Consider the following 16662-nt stretch of genomic DNA (forward strand, 5'->3'; position numbering starts at 1 on the left):
GCCGGGAGGGAGAACCTTGGAGCTCGTGCTGGGCCTTGGATTTCCTGGCAGGGGCTGAGGGCCCAGCAGGCCTGTGGGTGCCTCTGCTCCCGGGCTGGCACTGCCACAGGCACTGCAGGGTGGGAGAGAGCTCACCCTGGCGAGGACGAGGCTTCTCGGGACCCCCTTGGTCACTGCCGCCTGGAGGCCACCCCTCTGTCTCCTCCCTGGCCATGGGTGAATGGGTGTCCCTGACCTCCTGAGCCCGGCCAGCCAAACCCCACACAGTGAGGAGGACGAGGGGAAGGGGCAGAGGGGCTCCCCTGGCAAGAAGAGGAGCATGGATGGGGCAGGTTAGGCAGGTGCTCCAGAAAACCCACCTGGGCTCCTGGGACCTGGGGTGCAGGTGGAAGCCTGGTGAGAGCAGGAGGGCTAGCGGAGGCTGGGAGGCCGGGAGGGTCAGCGGAGGCTGGGAGGCCGGGAGGGGCTGGCCAGGGCTGAGCTGCAGTGGACAGTCTTTGCCTCAGTGCCTCCATCTCAGCTGCTTTGGTCCTGTGGGACCAACCCAGGGCCTCAGGCGGGATGGGCACTGCAGGCCTTGGGTGGGCAGCGCCTCTCCTCCCAGAGTGCTCAGAGCCAGCCTGTGAGGTCGGGGTCTTTGGGAGTCCCTCAGGGCAGAGCCGTGTCCCTGTCCCCATCGTCATGGACCCTCCTCACAGGGCCTGGTGGGACAGAGCCCGTGGCTTCAGGAGCAGCTGTCTCAGTTGCTGGCCTCCCTCCGTGACCCAGGCACGGCCACCCAGTGCACCCCGAACCCCCTGCTGCCCGAGGATCAGCTGCCAGCCACAGTGGCTGCAGAGCTTGGCCAGCTCCAGCTCCAGGGGAGGTGAGCACCCCAAGGTGACCCCAGCCAGGGGTGGGTTCTGCCCAGGATGGCCCCTGCCCTTGGGACAGCAGCTCACCAATCTGCACACCAGTGGCTTGAGAATCAGAAACCAAGGGAGAAAAAGCACACAGCACAGCTGTGCACGGAGCAGAGAAGACGGCAGGGCCTGCCGCCCACAGACCGCGCCACCACAGGCTCGGCCGGGCCAACCCATGCAGGGGTCTGGGGGCAGTCACCTGGCAGGAGGGGCAGGAGCAGGGGTCATGCTGGGGCCTGCACTGAGCCTGTGTGGGAGGAGGATCCAGGACTCCAGACGCCCCCACCAAACAGGCCCTGAGCATTCCCCTCCAGCCCTGCGGTCAGAGTGGGTGGGGACCAGGGACCGCAGGACATGGGGACGCCACCAGCTCTGCTCCTCCCAGGGCGGCTGAGGCTGACTCGAAGCCCGACGTGAAGGAGGTGAAGGACCGGCACTACCAGCTGCCCATCCCCAGGGAGAACGTCTACCTCCTGGCCTCTCGGGAAGACCTGGCCAGACATGAGGGTGCCCTCCTGCAGGTCAGGGGCAGCTCCCTGTGGCAGGACCCCCTGCTGAGAGCCGGAGGAGCCTCAGGGGCGCGGTATTTGGAGGGAAGCACAGCCTCTGGGCAGGGAGCCACCAGGTGCCCCAGAGCTGCTGTGAGGGCAGCCGTTCCCCATGCTGTGCGCTGGTGACGCTCCGGGCTGCTGGGTGCTGGCCTTCACCGGGGTCTCCTGCCAGCCTGAGGAAGCTGTCGTGGGGTCCCCATGTTACAGATGGGGCCCCAAGATGTGGGGTGGGTCCCTGACATGGGCAGTGCCGTTGGCACTCGGCCAGGCTCTTGCTCACAACAGCCAGGCCTCCCCTCTCTGGTCCAGCCATAGAAAGCGAGGGGCAGCTGGGACATTGACCTTAGTGTCCCCAACAGCCCTAGCCCCAAGCGTGCAGGGTGGCGTCTCCCCGAAGCCGGGGCTTGCAGAGCTTTTCAGCCCTCCAGGCTGCAGTTCCTGCAGAGCTGAGCTGGCCCCGACGCTTACAGCTGCCCATCTCTGCCCGCAGCCCCAGCAGGTGGTTGCCGTGGACCTGGAGTGGACACCGGTGTTCGTCGCTGGGGGCCGGCCCCGGCCATCACTCCTGCAAGTGGCCATGGAGGGCCACGTGTTCCTCCTCGACATCCAGGCACTCACGCAGCCGCCAGCAGGACAGGGAGCCCGGGCCTTCTCCCAGCTGGTGACCCAGCTTCTCTCAGACCCGTCCATCACCAAGCTGGGTGAGTGCAGCCCTGGGCCCTTGCCAGTCCAGAAGGGAAGCAGCCCGAATCTCTGCCCGACCCTTTCCTCCATGTGCCCGGGGAGGGTGCTGGGTGCACCTGGGGTCTGGTGCCCCTCCCACGATGGTTCCTGCCCACAGGTTATGGGATGGCAGGGGACCTGCAGAAACTGGGCACGTCCTGCCCCGCCTTGGCCCACGTGGAGAAGCAGGTTCTGGGTGGCGTGGACCTGCTGCTGGTGCACAGACAGGTGGGCGCCACTGCGACGATCCGCTCACACGACGCCCGGGTGGGCCTGGGGCTTGAGGGCTGTTTGGGGTCCCTCCTGCACGACCCTGAGCCTCTCCAGCTGGATTCCTGTCAGCGCAGCCTCAGCCATCAGGGCCCCGGAGCAGGGCCTGGCAGAAGTGGGACTGGCGTCCCCAGGGAGGGAGAGGAGCCTCCTGGCACCGGCGTCCCTGAGCCCCTGTGGGCCCCTCATCTGGCGTGAGGGCACCTTCCCGGGACGGAGGCTCCAAGTGCCACTCGGAGCAGCTCTGGGCAGGAGCCCTGGGGGTGAAGGTGTGAACCCTGGAGCTGTCCCCAGGTGCGTCCCCCGCAGCCTGCAACCCCCACATGGAGCCTGTCCTTAGCTATGTCTGCTCCTTCTCCCTGTCTCTGCTGCACTGGCCACTGGCAGAGGGGGCCGTCCTCCTCCACGGCCCCCACGTGGCTGGTGTGAGTGGGCGTGGTGGGCCATCCTCCAGGGCCAGGTGCATCATCTGCGGACACTGTCTCAGCAGATGCGCGTGGCAGGCATGCCAACCCCAGGCGTGGACGGGGCTGGTGGGCTGAGAGGCCTGAGCCTCCTAGTGCAGCAGGTACTGGGCACGACCCTGGACAAGACGCAGCAGCTGTCCAACTGGGACCGGAGGCCACTCTGCGAGGAGAAGCTCATCTACGCAGGTGTGTGGGGTGGCAGGTGGCGGTGACCCCTTCTCACACCCCACGGCCCTCCCGCCAGCTGCGCCAGAGGCTGAGGCCAACTCCTCACAGCTGCTGATGCCTACTGCCTGCTGGAGGTGCATCAAGCCCTGTGCAGAGAGCCCGCCCGCTTCCACCTGTCGGGGGACCTGGCTGGGAGCCAGAGGCCCAGGCACAGAGAGAGACCAGGAACAGAGGAGCCGCCCAGCCTGCAGGACGCTTCGGCGTCGGCCGCACCCAGGCAGGTGCGTGAAGCCCCGCAGGGTCCCTTTGTCGGGATTCCTGGGGAAGGAGGTATCTGTCCCTAAAATAGGGACCTGCTCGGAGACAAGGTCGCTGAGTCAGAGCATGTGGAGGGGGTTCAGCTCCCTGGCCCTGGCCCCCTGCCCCTGCAGTGAGACGGAGCAGAGTCCTGGGGAATTTCCTGCGTGACTGTCGTGGAGACCGCCCTTTACTAGGGGCCACTGCTCGGGCAAGGTGCCCCCCTGACACTGGGCCTGGCAGGCCCCTCCCGTGGCCCAGGGCAGCATCTAGGCACCTCCCCGTGACCCCCACCCACTCTAGGCCACACACGCACCCCAGACACACATGTGGAGGCCCCCCCAGTGTGAGCACTAGAGCCCCCTGGGATGGTTTCCTTTCATTTTGTCTGCATTTCTGCTGGGCGGGTGACCGTGAGGCTGTGAAGGGCCGGGTGGGTGACTGTGGAGCTGCTGACTGGGCCCTCACTGCAGGTCCCTGTGGCTGTGACTGAGGCCACCATCCCTCAGGTCCCTGCCAGGGCCTTCCGCGTGGTGTGTGACAACATGCTGCAGGGGCTGGCACGGAGCCTCCGCTGTCTGGGCGTGGATGCGCAGGTGCTGCGCAGCAGTGAGGACCACCGCAGGGCAGCTGAGGTGAGTGTGCGGGGAGGGGCTTGGGGTCCTCCCTGGGAGCAGCTGCCCCTGCCACAGGTATGCCCACCCTCAGCACCAAAGTCCTCCCTCCAGCTCGTCCACAGCTGCCAGCTGTGCCAGGCAGGCTCTGGGAACAGGACAGCCAAGGATGGAGCCGTTGGGGGCCAAGGGGCTGAGATGGTCCCAGCCTCAGCCTCATTGTCCTGCAAAAGCAATTTACAGGTAATATAATTGAGGCTACTAATCAGTTGACCTTAAGAGAGAGAGACTATCTTATTTGGGTGGGCCCAGTGTCACCACATGAGCCCTTTAAGGCAGGAATGGGGCCAGGCGCCGTGGCTCACGCCTGTAATCCCAGCACTTTGGGAGGCCAAGGCAAATGGATCACTTGAGGCCAGGAGTTCAAGACCAGCCTGGCTAACATGGTGAAACCCCATCTCTACTAAAAATACAAAAATTAGCCAGGCGTGGTGGTGGGCACCTGTAATATCAGCTACTTGGGAGGCTGAGGCAGGAGAATCACGTGAACCCCAGAGGTGGGGTTGCAGTGAGCTGAGATCACACCACTGCACTCCAGCCTGGCTGACAGCAAGATTCCATCCTAAAAAAAAAAAAAGGAGGAATGGAACACAGAAGAGGCAGAAGACAGAGAGTCAAAGCACAGGAAGGACTCCGTGTCCCATTGCTGGCCTGAAGATGGAGGAGGCCACACAAGGAAGCCTCCACCAGCAGCCACGGTTCTGCCAACACCTGACCGAGCCCAGCAGCCTCATAGGAGAGCCCAGCCACCCACTCTGCGATTTCAGCCACGAGACCCTGAGCAGATAACCTGATTCAATCCCCCAGACTTCTGGACTCCCACAAAACTGTGTCTTAAGCTGCTAAGCTTTTAGTAAATTGTTAACAGCAGGATTAGAAAAATAATATGGATTGTGGTACCAGGAGTGGGGTGCTTGTGTAACAAACAGCTAAAAATATGGAAGTGGTGGCTCATGCCTGTAATCCCAGCAGTTTGGGAGGCCGAGGCAGGTAGATCATGAGGACAGGAGTTCAAGACCAGCCTGGCCAACACGGTGAAAATTAGTCAGGCGTGGTGGTGGCGGGCATCTATAATCCCAGCTACTCAAAGGCTGAGGCAGGAGAATCACTTGAACCTGGGAGGTGTCACTGCGCTCCAGCCTGGTGACAGAATGAGACTCCATTTCAAAAACAAATAAATAAATGTGGAAGTAGCTTTAGAATCAGGTAGTGAGTAGGCGGCAGAGTTCTGAGGATCACAGAGGGGAAGCCGAGATGACCCTGAAACAGATGGTTAGCAGAAATATGGCGTGGAAAGTGCTGAAGGTTGGGAATGGAGGCGGGGTCTCGGCAAATGCCGCTGAGGCAGGTGAAGCCGAGATGCCCAGACCTCAGCTGCAGAAGCGTGAGGGTGTCAGACCAAAGCCAGACTGACCAGTTTTCTCCCTCGGGCTTAAGAGGTGGGGTAAGGTGGTACTTCTTCATGACACATCTGGAGAGATGGAAAATCCATCCTGAGCCTTCCATTTGTTTAAGTACTAGTTATGAGTAATCTGACCCATATATTTTTCTAATTTCTTTTATTCTCTCTATTTTTTTTCCATCAGTAAGGAGTCAAATATTTTTCTGATTACTTTATTTTATTTTATTTATTCATTTATTTTGAGATGGAGTCTCGCTCTGTCACCCAGGCTGGAGTGCAGTGACCCCAATCTCAGCTCACTGCAACCTTTACCTCCTGGGTTCAAGCGATTCTCCTGCCTCAGCCTCCGGAGTAGCTGGGATTACAGGCACCCGCCACCACATCCGGCTAATTTTTGTATTTTTAGTAGCGACGGGGTTCACCATGTTGGCCAGGCTGGTCTTGAACTCCTGACTTTAGGTGATGCATCTGCCTCGGTCTCCCAAAGTGCTGGGATGACAGGCGGAGCCTCCGCGCCCGGCAGGGTCTTTCCAAATCGTGTGTTTTCTGCTAAGACTCCTGAGTAGATTCATTCATTGTTTCATATAAGGATTATACCTTGAGTTTCATTTTTCATACCTTCAAAAGGAGCACTACTAATAAATTTACAAACTTTTTTTTTTTTTTTTTTGAGTCGGAGTTTTGCTCTTGTTACCCAGGCTGGAGTGCAATGGCGCGATCTTGGCTCACCGCAACCTCCGCCTCCTGGGTTCAGGCAATTCTCCTGCCTCAGCCTCCTGAGTAGCTGGGATTACAGGCACGCGCCACCATGCCCAGCTAATTTTTGTATTTTTAGTAGAGACGGGGTTTTACCATGTTGACCACGATGGTCTCGATCTCTTGACCTCGTGATCCACCCGCCTTGGCCTCCCAAAGTGCTGGGATTACAGGTGTGAGCCACCACGCCCAGCCAGCGAGAGCTTTTAAACAGAAAGGAACTAGGACTTGATGATCTGGGAGACTCAGCCTGTCCAGGTGGCAAAAGCTCCCAACAGCGTGACCTGAGAAGCCGCGTGTGTGGCTGTGCCGGAGTGAGGGGCCGAACACACAGTCAGTCTTCAAAAGCAAACCCAAGGCTTCAGAAAGCCCAGGGCATCAGCCCTCGGCCGCCTCCACAGACCCTGAATTGACCAGGAAACGTGGCAGTGATGCTCCACGCCACTCCCCACCTTCCCGGACGTGGGTGGTCAGCCACCGCGAGCACGGAGGCCAGTTCTTCCCAGTCAGTCTCAGTATTCCTCTCCCACGGGCTTCTTCCCTTCATCAGCCCAGCAGACCAATTTTGGCGCTGGTGGTGGTTGCAGAGAAAAGTCTCACAGACGAGTCGTCTGCACCGGTTCTGGGACTTCTGGAATTGGTTCTGTAATACTGTTACATTTAGGGACACAAAGGGCCCGGTTTCCAGCAGCAAACAGGGCGCCGTAGTCCATGCTGAGGTGTTGGAAAATTATTCAGAACTGCCATGGGATAGCCCTAATTGGGAACCTAGAGAAGGAGAGATTCTGAGGGACCAGGTATTTACTACTTGAGAGCATTGCAGTCCAGCTGCTGGGAACAGTGGGACGGGCGGGTTGCCGCAGTGCCGGAGGCTGTGGGAAGAGGAGGCCGTGGGAGGAAGCCGAGCTCAGGCGCACACTCCGCGTGAAGGCCCCGCAGGCTTCGGCGCTTATCTCCCGTGGCTGCAGAATTCAAACAGCTGAAAACCATGCCTAGAGTTTCATCGTGGGAGCAGCTGAATTACAACAGAAACGACGCTCACCATTGACGTTATTAATCTCTGTCCACGTGCCGGTCCTGTCCACGTCACGTGAGCTTCCGTTGTCTCTGAACCTGCCTTTCTCCGATGACTGATGAAGCTGAGCATCTTCCCAGACGCTCCCTGGCTGTTCACACGTTCTGCTCCGTGGAACGCCGCGTGGCTGCCGCTGCTGCCCTAAGAAAGGCCTGCCTGCGAGGCGGGGAACGGCTGGGAACCAGCTCCTGGACTGATGGAAACCTTCCCTCAACGGTGAAGGCAGTTTGCTGGGCTTAACCTTCCCTATGCTGGACGTCACTTTCCATCCAGGACTCCGGAATTTCGGTACATGCCAGGCAGAGGGTATCGACGTGGCCACCCCCCAGTAACAGCCTCAGGCGACGGGTCGGGAACGGACTTTTCAGGCAGACAACACTTCGCACGTGTCATGACGGCTCACTGCAGAAGCACACCTCGCGTGACTCGCCTGCAGAGGCTCTGGGGTGCCTGAGCCTGGCTTCCTCGGGGCTGTGCCCCGTCCCTGAGCCTCTTTACTTTGCTACACGTGTGGCCGTGTCCTGTTCACTGAAGTGTGTCACAGCCAGAGTGTGGCTGTGTGCTGAGTCCTGTGGGTGGCCCTGAGTGTCACTCTTACCTCCTGTAGCTGCAGGACACTTAGTGACACTGAACCTCAGGGTGATCTTGGGGACCCTCATGCCTGGTTGTCTTTTTCTTTCTTTTTTTAAGAGACAGGGTCTCGTTTTGTCTGGCTGGAGTGCAGTGGTGTGATCATAGCTGACTGCACCCTCAAAATCCTAGGTTCAAGCAATCCTCCCAACTCAGCCTCCTGGGTAGCTAGGAACAAAGGCACATGCCGCCATACCCAGCTAATTTTTAAAATTTTTGTGGAGACCGGATCTCGCTGTGTTGCCCAGGCTGGTCTTGAACTCCTGGCCTGGAGCGAGTCTCCTGCTTCAGCCTCCCAAAGTGCTGGGATTCCAGGTTTGAGCCACTGCGCCCGGCCCTGAGTTTTACGTGATGTCACACTGCCTAGATTCCTGTGGCATCATCACTCATCTTCACGTCTGGTCGGGTGAGCACCCACCTTGTTCTCCTGCAGACCTTTGCAGAAAGTTTTGCTTGGAACTGCATTGACTCTATATATCAATTTAGGGAAATGTGACATTTTTAAGATATGGAGGCCAGATGTAGTGGCCACACCTATAATCTCAGCATTTCGGGGGGTCAAGGAAGGACAGTTGCTTGAGCCCAGGAGTCTGAGACCAGCCTGGGCAACACAGTGAAACGTTATTTCTTAAATAAAATTAAATTTAAAAAAATAGGCAGCCATGGTGGTGCAACCTGCGGTCCTGGCCTGGCTGCCCAGGGAGTGAGGTGGGAGGATCACTTGAACCCAGGAGACTGAGGCTGCCCCGTGAGCCATGACCACGCCACTGCAACCCAGCCTGGGCAACAGAGCTCCATCTCGTTTAAAAAGAGTCATAAATAAAATAAAATGATAACTGAGTCTTCTCTTCATGATTATCTAACTCTTCCCTAATGTCTTTTATTCTAACACTTTTTTTTTTTTTTTTTTTTTTGAGACAGAGTCTCGCTCTGTCGCCAGCCTGGAGTGCAGTGGCATGATAGCTCCCTGCAACCTCTGCTTCCCGGGTTCAAGCGATTCTCCAGCCTCAGCCTCCCGAGTAGCTGGGACTAGAGGCACACGCCACCACACCCGGCTAATTTTTGTGTTTTTAGTAGAGACGGGGTTTCACCGTGTTGGCCGGGCTGGTCTCGATCTCCTGACTTTGTGACTCGCCTGCCTCGGCCTCCCAAAGTGCTGGGGATGCAGGCATGAGCCACCGTGCCCGGCCTCTTTCTAACACGTTTAATAACCTCCATAAAGATCCTGCATGTTGCCGGGCGCGGTGGCTCAAACCTGTAATCCCAGCACTTTGGGAGGCCGAGGCGGGTGGATCACGAGGTCGAGAGATCAAGACCATCCTGGTCAACATGGTGAAACCCCGTCTCTACTAAAAATACAAAAAATTAGCTGGGCATGGTGGCGCGTGCCTGTAATCCCAGCTACTCAGGAGGCTGAGGCAGGAGAATTGCCTGAACCCAGGAGGCGGAGGTTGCAGTGAGCCGAGATCGCGCCATTGCACTCCAGCCTGGGTAACAAGAGCGAAACTCCGTCTCATTAAAAAAAAAAAAAAAAAAAAAAAAGATCCTGCATGTCGTTTGTTAGATTTCAACCCAGGAACTTTAGGTGTGTGTTGTGTTTATAAATTGTGTGGGTTCTAGTTCCTACTGATCCAGGGACTGTGGCTGCTCTTGATGAATCAGTCGTATACGCAGAAAACTTGCTAAATGCCCCTAAATCTTACTGAATTGTTGCCAGCTATTTGGGGTTTTCTTCATACACATCATCTGCAAAAACTGTGGGCTTGCTTTCTTCCACTGCAGTCCTGTATCTTCCCTCATCCTGTACCTCACCAGTGGAGATCTGCCAGACAGCGTCGAATACAGGTGTGGTGGCACTGTCCCTATCCTAATTTAGAAAGGAGTGTTTTAAAATGACACAGGGTGGCTGCTCAGTATTCTGTACCAGGCTGAGGAAGCTCCCCCATGATTCCACGTTTGCTGTACATTTTTGTTATAAATGAATATTGAATTCTACCTAGTGTTTCCCAGCAGCTATTGAGATACTCATAGGATTTTTTCCTTTAATCTGTGAATGTGATGGATGACATGATTAACTCTTTGAATTTGGGACTAATTTTCCTTCCTGGGTTAAATTCAACTTGGTCTGCATAGTGCCCCCCTCCCCGCCTTTTTTTTAGATCGAGTCTCGCTTTGTCACCCAGGCTGGAGTACAGTGGAGTGGCGTGATCTTAGCTCACTGCCACCTCCGCCTCCCAAGTTCAAGCGATTCTCCTGCCTCAGCCTCCGGAGTAGCTGGGATTAATGTGTATTCCACCACACCCAGCTAATTTTTGTATTTTTAGTGGAGACAGGGTTTCAGCGTGTTGTCCAGGCTGATCTAGAGCTCCTGACCTCGTGATCCACCCGCCTCAACCTCCCAAAGTGCTGGGATTACAGGCATGAGCCACTGTGCCCGGCCCAGATTGCCCTTTTTAATACATTGCTGCCTTTGGTCTGTTTGAGACGGAGTCTCGCTCTGTCACCCAGGCTGGAGTGCAGTGGCCTGATCTCAGCTCACCACAGCCTCCGCCTCCTAGGTTCAAGTGATTCTCCTGCCTCAGCCTCCCAAGTAGCTGGGATTACAAACATGTACCATCACACCCAGCTAATTTTTGTATTTTTAATAGAGATGGGGTTTTGTTATGTTGGCCAGGCTGGTCTCAAACTCCCAACCTCAGGCAGTCTGCAGCCTTGGCCTCCCAAAGTGCTGGGATGACAGGTGTGAGGCACCCCACCTGGCGTGGCCTGCGATTTTTGTGTAGGAACTTTGTATCCGTCTTCATGAGTACATCTGACATGTAATTTTCCTTTCTCTTTTTTTCTAGCCTCATAAATATGTTGGGAAGTTTTCTCTCTTTTTTCTGCAACTCGTGAGTGATAAATTATCTGCTCCTGAAATTGGCTCGCTTCCCATGAGGCTTTCTGGGCCTGATGTTTTCTTTGGGGAGAATGTTCTAGTGCTGGTTGTTATTAACAGTTATAGAACCAATTAGCGGCCTGCGTCTTCTTGGTCACATTTGGTGACTTGTAGGTTTTCTGGAATGTGTCCACCTACTCCAGCACCTCAGATGCGTACATGTCCGTGGCCGCTGCTCTCTGTTGGGGCTCCGTGCCGCCTGCAGCTGGTTCCCTGGCTCTGCGGCTGCCTCCCGGTGCTCTCTCTTCTCGTGATCTTGCAGAGATGTGTCAACTCACTGCCCTTTAAAATAACCAGTATCGGTTTTGTTGATTTCTTCTATTGCATTTCTGTTTTCTGTCTCATCAATTTCTATTCTTACCTTTATAACTTACTTCCTTTTGCTTTCTTGGGGTTGTTTCCAAGTGGCATTGCTTAGCTCTTTAATTTTCAGACTCTTATATTTTATGATATATAAATATTTGAGGCCGTCAGGCACAGTGGTGGCTCACGCCTGTAATCCCAGCACTTTGGGAGACGGAGGCAGGTGGATCATGAGGTCAAGAGATCGAGACCATCCTGGCCAACATGGTGCAACCCCATCTCTACTAAAATACAAAAATTAGCTGGGCGTGGTGGCGTGTACCCGTAGTCCCAGCTACTCGGGAGGCTGAGGCAGGAGAATTGCTTGAACCCGGGAGGTGGAGGTTGCAGTGAGCTGAGATCGCGCCATTGTACTCCAGCCTGGTGCCTGGCAACAGAGCAAGACTCTGTCTCAAAATATGTGTATATATATATATATATATATATATATATATGTGTATATATATATATATATATATATATATGTGTGTGTGTGTGTGTGTGTGTGTGTGTGGCCATAAATTTTTCTCAAAGTATTGTTTTCACTGCCTTCTATCAGTTTTGATACGAGTGTTTTCATTTTTAGTTCTAATAAAGTTTAAATATCAATCATGATCACTTACTTGCCTTTGTTCTTTAGAAGGCCATTTTTCAATTTCAGAAAGCTTGGATCTAGGGCTTTTTAGTTACCTTTTTAAAAATGATTTCTAACCTAACCTCAGGAACATAGTCTGTATATTTCCAGTTTTGGAAATTTCTTAAGATTTGCCGTTTAGCCAAGTAGATGATCCTTTTTACAAATGTTCCACATGTACTGTAAAAGGGTGCGTGGATTCCCTTCCGTCACTCCCTCATTCCCCCGCCCCACACCCGCTCTCCCCTCCCACCCACCCCACCCCTAACACACACCCTCAGTGGATCCAGCTTGCCAAATGTGTTGCTCAAATCATTTTTATTTTTTTTCTGGAGATGGAATGTCACTCTGTCGCCCAGACTGGAGTGCAATGGTGTGATCTCGGCTCACTGCAACCTCTGCCTCCCGGGTTTAAGCGATTCTTCTGCCTCAGCCTCCCAATTAGCTGGGATTACAGGCATGCACCACCATGCCTGGCTAATTTTTATATTCTTAGTAAAGACAGGGTTTCACCATACTGGCCAGGCTGATCTCAAACTCCTGACCTTGCGATTTGCCCACCTCAGCCTCCCAAAATGCTACGATTACAGGAGTGAGCCACCGTACGTGGCCTAAATTGTCTTTACCCTGTTTACTCTTCTGCCTGATTCCACCAGGAGAGCCATGCTGAAGCTTCCTGTGACAGTGCATTCATCATACTTTCCATGCAGTGTGTCAGTGTTTGCTTTATATGTTTTAAAGTTATGTTAGTAGGTGCATATACGTATTACCAGAATTCTTATATCTTCCTGTTGTGTGAAATCTTTTTATAATTATGAGGTGAATCTCTCTGACCCTAGTAATGCTCTTTGCTATAAAATATATTTTAACTAACACTACTACCATTTCTCCAATAGTCTTCGGTATTGGTAGACAGCTTTTTCATCCTTTTACTTTCAACCTTCTTTTATACAGTAGGTGTCTTTCCTGTAAACTCTTTCTAGTTGGATTTTTTTAAAAAATCTAGTCTGTCTTTGATTTTTAACTTACGAGTTTAGTCCTCTTACATTTATTGTAATTATTGATGGAATTTGGGTTAGTCATACTGTCTTAATTTGTGCTGTTTGTACAACTTTTCCTATTCTTTTTCCCTTTTTTTTGAGACGGAGTTTCACTCTCGTTACCCAGGCTGGAGTGCAATGGCGCGATCTCGGCTCACCGAAACCTCCGCCTCCTGGGTTCAGGCAATTCTCCTGCCTCAGCCTCCTGAGTAGCTGGGATTACAGGCACACGCCACCATGCCCAGCTAATTTTTTGTATTTTTAGTAGAGACGGGGTTTCACCATGTTGACCAGGATGGTCTCGATCTCTTGACCTCATGATCCACCTGCCTCGGCCTCCCAAAGTGCTGGGATTACAGGTGTGAGCCACCGCGCCCGGCCTCGCCATCTTTTTTTAATGCTTTTAGCTTTTGTTCAGCAAAATTTTGTTAGCAGAATTCATTCTGTTTTTCCCTGAGTCCATTTGAAAGCTGTCAATTCTATTATACTGCTTGCCTTGCTTTCTTAAATACGCGTATTTTGCCAGGGATTTATTTTCTTTCTTTGTTGGGATTGGCCTAGAACTTCTTTTTTTTTTTTTTTTTTGAGACGCAGTCTCGCTCTGTCGCCCAGGCTGGAGTGCAGTGGCGTGATCTCGGCTCACTGCGACCTCCGCCTCCCGGGTTCAAGCAATTCTCCCACCTCAGCCTCCCAAGTAGCTGGGACTACAGGTGTGTGCCACCACACCTGGTTAATTTTTGTATCTTTAGTAGACACAGGGTTTCACCACGTTGGCCGGGATGTTCTTGATCTCCTGACCTCGTGATCTGCCTCCATTGGCCTCCCAAAGAGCTGGGATAACAGGTGCGAGCCACCGTACCCGGCCTCATTTTGACCATTTTTAAGTGTACAATTCAGTGGCATTAGGTACATTCACAGTGTCATTTATCCGCACAGGTACCTATTTCCAGAACTTTCTATCATCCCAAACACTCTGCCAATAGTTACCCATCTCCCCCACCAGCCCTGGGGGCCACTGTTCTACCTTCTCCCTCTATGAATTTACCTGTCTGAGGTGCCTGGGAGAAGTGGTCAAGTGACACCCATCGGTTTGTGTCTGACTTCTTCCCCTCGGCGTGACTTCGGGGTTTGCCTCGCCCGGGTCAGAGCGCCTCCCTCTCCGAGGCTGGAGGGTGTGCCCTGTCATCTGCTTCTCCCTCTGGCCGTTCTGAATGAGGCTGCTGTGAACACGGATGTGTGAGTCTCTGTTTGAGTTCCTGCCTTCAGGGCTTTTGCTTGCAGAGCTAAAAGTGAAACTGCTGAATCATATACACTAACTCTGTGTTTAACTTTCTGAGGAACTGTCACCGTTGTCCGCAGTGGCTGCGCCATTGATGTTCCCACCAGCAATGCCTGGGGGTTCCAGTTTCCCCACGTCCTCACCAATACTTATTTTTCCTTTTTTTTTTTTTTTTTTTTTTTTTAATTTGTATGAAAGCTATCCTGCCGGGCTCAGTGGCTCACGCCTGCAATCCCAACACTTTGGGAGGCTGAGGCAGGCAGATTACCTGACGTCGGGAGTTTGAGTCCAGCCTGGCCAACATCATGACGCCCCATCTCTACTAAAAATACAAAAATTAGCCAGGGGTGGTGGCAGGCGCCTGTAATCCCAGCTACTCAGGAGGCTGAGGCTGGAGAATTGCTTGAGCCGGGGAGACAGAGGTTGCAATGAGCCAAGATCATGCCACTGCACTCCAACCTGGGTGACAGAGTGAGACTCTGTCTCAAAATGAAAAGATAACGAATGATATTAAGGAATTATTCTGAATGCATAGAAGGGCGTCCACATCCTCCTCCACCACCTCTGTTCCCCGACTTCCCTGGCTGGTCAGCATGTTGCCTCCCTGCGGCATGGGATCCCCGCTGGCTCCTGAGTCCTTGGATGTGACCCTTGGCTCTTGGATCACCCTGGCTTTCTGCGGGGTCTGGACGCTCCAGCCTCATTGTCACCCTGGCTTTCTGTGGCATCTGGATGCTGTAGCCTCATTGTCACCGTGGCTCTGCGGGGTCTGGATCCTCCAGCCTCATCGTCACCATGGCTCTGCAGGGTCTGGACGCTCCAGCCTCATTGTCTGATTTGTGCCTTAGATCTGGAATCAGTCATTTCTCCAGAAAGCTCAGGCTCCTTTCAGTGTAAAATGTACGTAGAAACCAGTATGGGTGTAACTCCCAGCTGCAGGGCCTTGTCTCTAGGCCTTTGCAGTGGGCAGAGTATGGAAACGCACGTTTTAAAAAATATATAACATACAGCCGGGCGCAGTGGCTCAAGCCTGTAATCCCAGCACTTTGGAAGGCCGAGGCGGGTGGATCACGAGGTCGAGAGATGGAGACCATCCTGGTCAACATGGTGAAACCCCGTCTCTACTAAAAATACAAAAAACTAGCTGGGCGTGGTGGCGCGTGCCTGTAATCCCAGCTACTCAGGAGGCTGAGGCAGGAGAATTGCTTGAACCCAGGAGGCGGAGGTTTCGGTGAGCCGAGATCGCGCCATTGCACTCCAGCCTGGGTAACAAGAGCGACACTCCGTCTCAAAAAATATATATATTATATATATATTATATATATATATATATTATATATATAACATACATCAGAAATTCATACTGAAGCTATCCAGGGGTTTTCCTGTAAGCTTAATATCCTGAATTTTTATCTCCTTTGTCAACTGAAAACTCTAATACTGAAAAAATCAACAAAATGGAACGTGTGTGTTATGCCGCAGCTCACACAAGCTATGGAGTCGCGGGTCAGTCCTGCACCAGGAGGGGGTGATTACAGCATATTCTTCATTCCTGATATGTGATTAGCTCCCTAGAGCTATGGGGTCAAGTTACTGTGTTTTCAAATATCTGGAGTCTTTTGGAATACCTCTGTGTATGTTTTCTTTCATTTTCTTCTGCTTTTGAGGGATGGCTTTTTAAATTTGATTTTGTTTGTAATTGTGAAAAATGTTTGCATGGTGCCAAGATTAAATCTTCACAATGAGGTTGCACCTGGGCCCCGGGCTGCAGGGCTCCTCACCATGCAAACCCCAGGCAGAGGCTGCCCTGGGGGACAGGGAGCCTGGGGCAGGGCCAGGATCCGGGGAGCTCGGGGGCGGCGAGCAGAGGTGGCCGGTCCCAGGAGCACGGAGCTCACCCGTGGTCTCCCCTCCCACACAGATCGCCAGGCTGGAGGGGAGGATCATCCTGACGTCAGGGCAGCCCTATCACACGGTGAGCACCCCACGGATGAGCCCAAGGAGCCGAGCCCCATCTTCCCAAGCTCCCAGCCCCTCGGCCACCCCCACCTCAGGGTTAGCTTGCCGTGGGCTGGACCCCGGCGCCTCTGCCCTACCCCTGATGGGCCGAGAGAGGGCCCCTGCCCCATGCTGGTGGAGGCGGGCTGGGCCTGGGCAGGTGCCAGGCTCCATGCTGCCCTCAGCAGCCTAGCCGTGCCTTTGCAGCTCCGGGCCCAGGTCGGGGCTGGGCGCTGCCTCCTGGTCGACGGCTCCCTGAAGGCCCAGCAGCAGGCCAAGGCTGTCCTCAGGCATTTCAACGTGCGTGTCACCCATGCAGACATCTTCAGCCGCTGCCAGGTGGGTCCCAAGTACCTGTCCTTCCTCAGGCTGGCACTGGATCAGGGGTCGGGGTCTGGGGCCGGTAGCCAGCAGGGCCAGGGGACAGCACGGCCCCAAGCAGGCGCTGGTTTGGATTTGGGGAACTCCCGCCGGCCCGCACGGGGCTTCTGGCAGGCGTCGAGGGAAACGGTGGAC

At 54.3% G+C, this 16662-nt stretch overlaps 1 protein-coding gene across 16 annotated transcripts in view; it reads left to right on the forward strand.

The window, feature by feature from the left end:
* Positions 1 to 16662, forward strand: part of EXD3 (exonuclease 3'-5' domain containing 3) — a 92933-nt gene that overhangs the window by 60734 nt on the left and 15537 nt on the right. For 10 of the 16 annotated variants that reach the window (XR_012516450.1, XR_012516451.1, XM_074394419.1 and 7 more), the window contains 10 exons: positions 699 to 865; positions 1288 to 1423; positions 1944 to 2154; positions 2295 to 2404; positions 2937 to 3099; positions 3190 to 3362; positions 3852 to 4013; positions 4095 to 4235; positions 16070 to 16123; positions 16354 to 16485. Coding sequence is in view for 14 of the 16 variants with exons in the window: in XM_074394419.1 (XP_074250520.1) it covers positions 699 to 865; positions 1288 to 1423; positions 1944 to 2154; positions 2295 to 2404; positions 2937 to 3099; positions 3190 to 3362; positions 3852 to 4013; positions 4095 to 4235; positions 16070 to 16123; positions 16354 to 16485 (1449 nt within the window). In the remaining 2 variants the exon portion in view is untranslated. Of the gene's footprint in view, positions 1 to 698; positions 866 to 1287; positions 1424 to 1943; positions 2155 to 2294; positions 2405 to 2936; positions 3100 to 3189; positions 3363 to 3851; positions 4014 to 4094; positions 4236 to 4590; positions 8756 to 9697; positions 9761 to 16069; positions 16124 to 16353; positions 16486 to 16662 lie in introns of those variants that run through there. The other 6 variants (XM_074394420.1, XM_074394422.1, XM_039461416.2 and 3 more) reach the window with 6 other exon arrangements.

This window comes from Saimiri boliviensis, chromosome 2 (genome assembly GCF_048565385.1).
Source record: "Saimiri boliviensis isolate mSaiBol1 chromosome 2, mSaiBol1.pri, whole genome shotgun sequence".
Classification (NCBI taxonomy): domain Eukaryota; kingdom Metazoa; phylum Chordata; class Mammalia; order Primates; family Cebidae; genus Saimiri; species Saimiri boliviensis.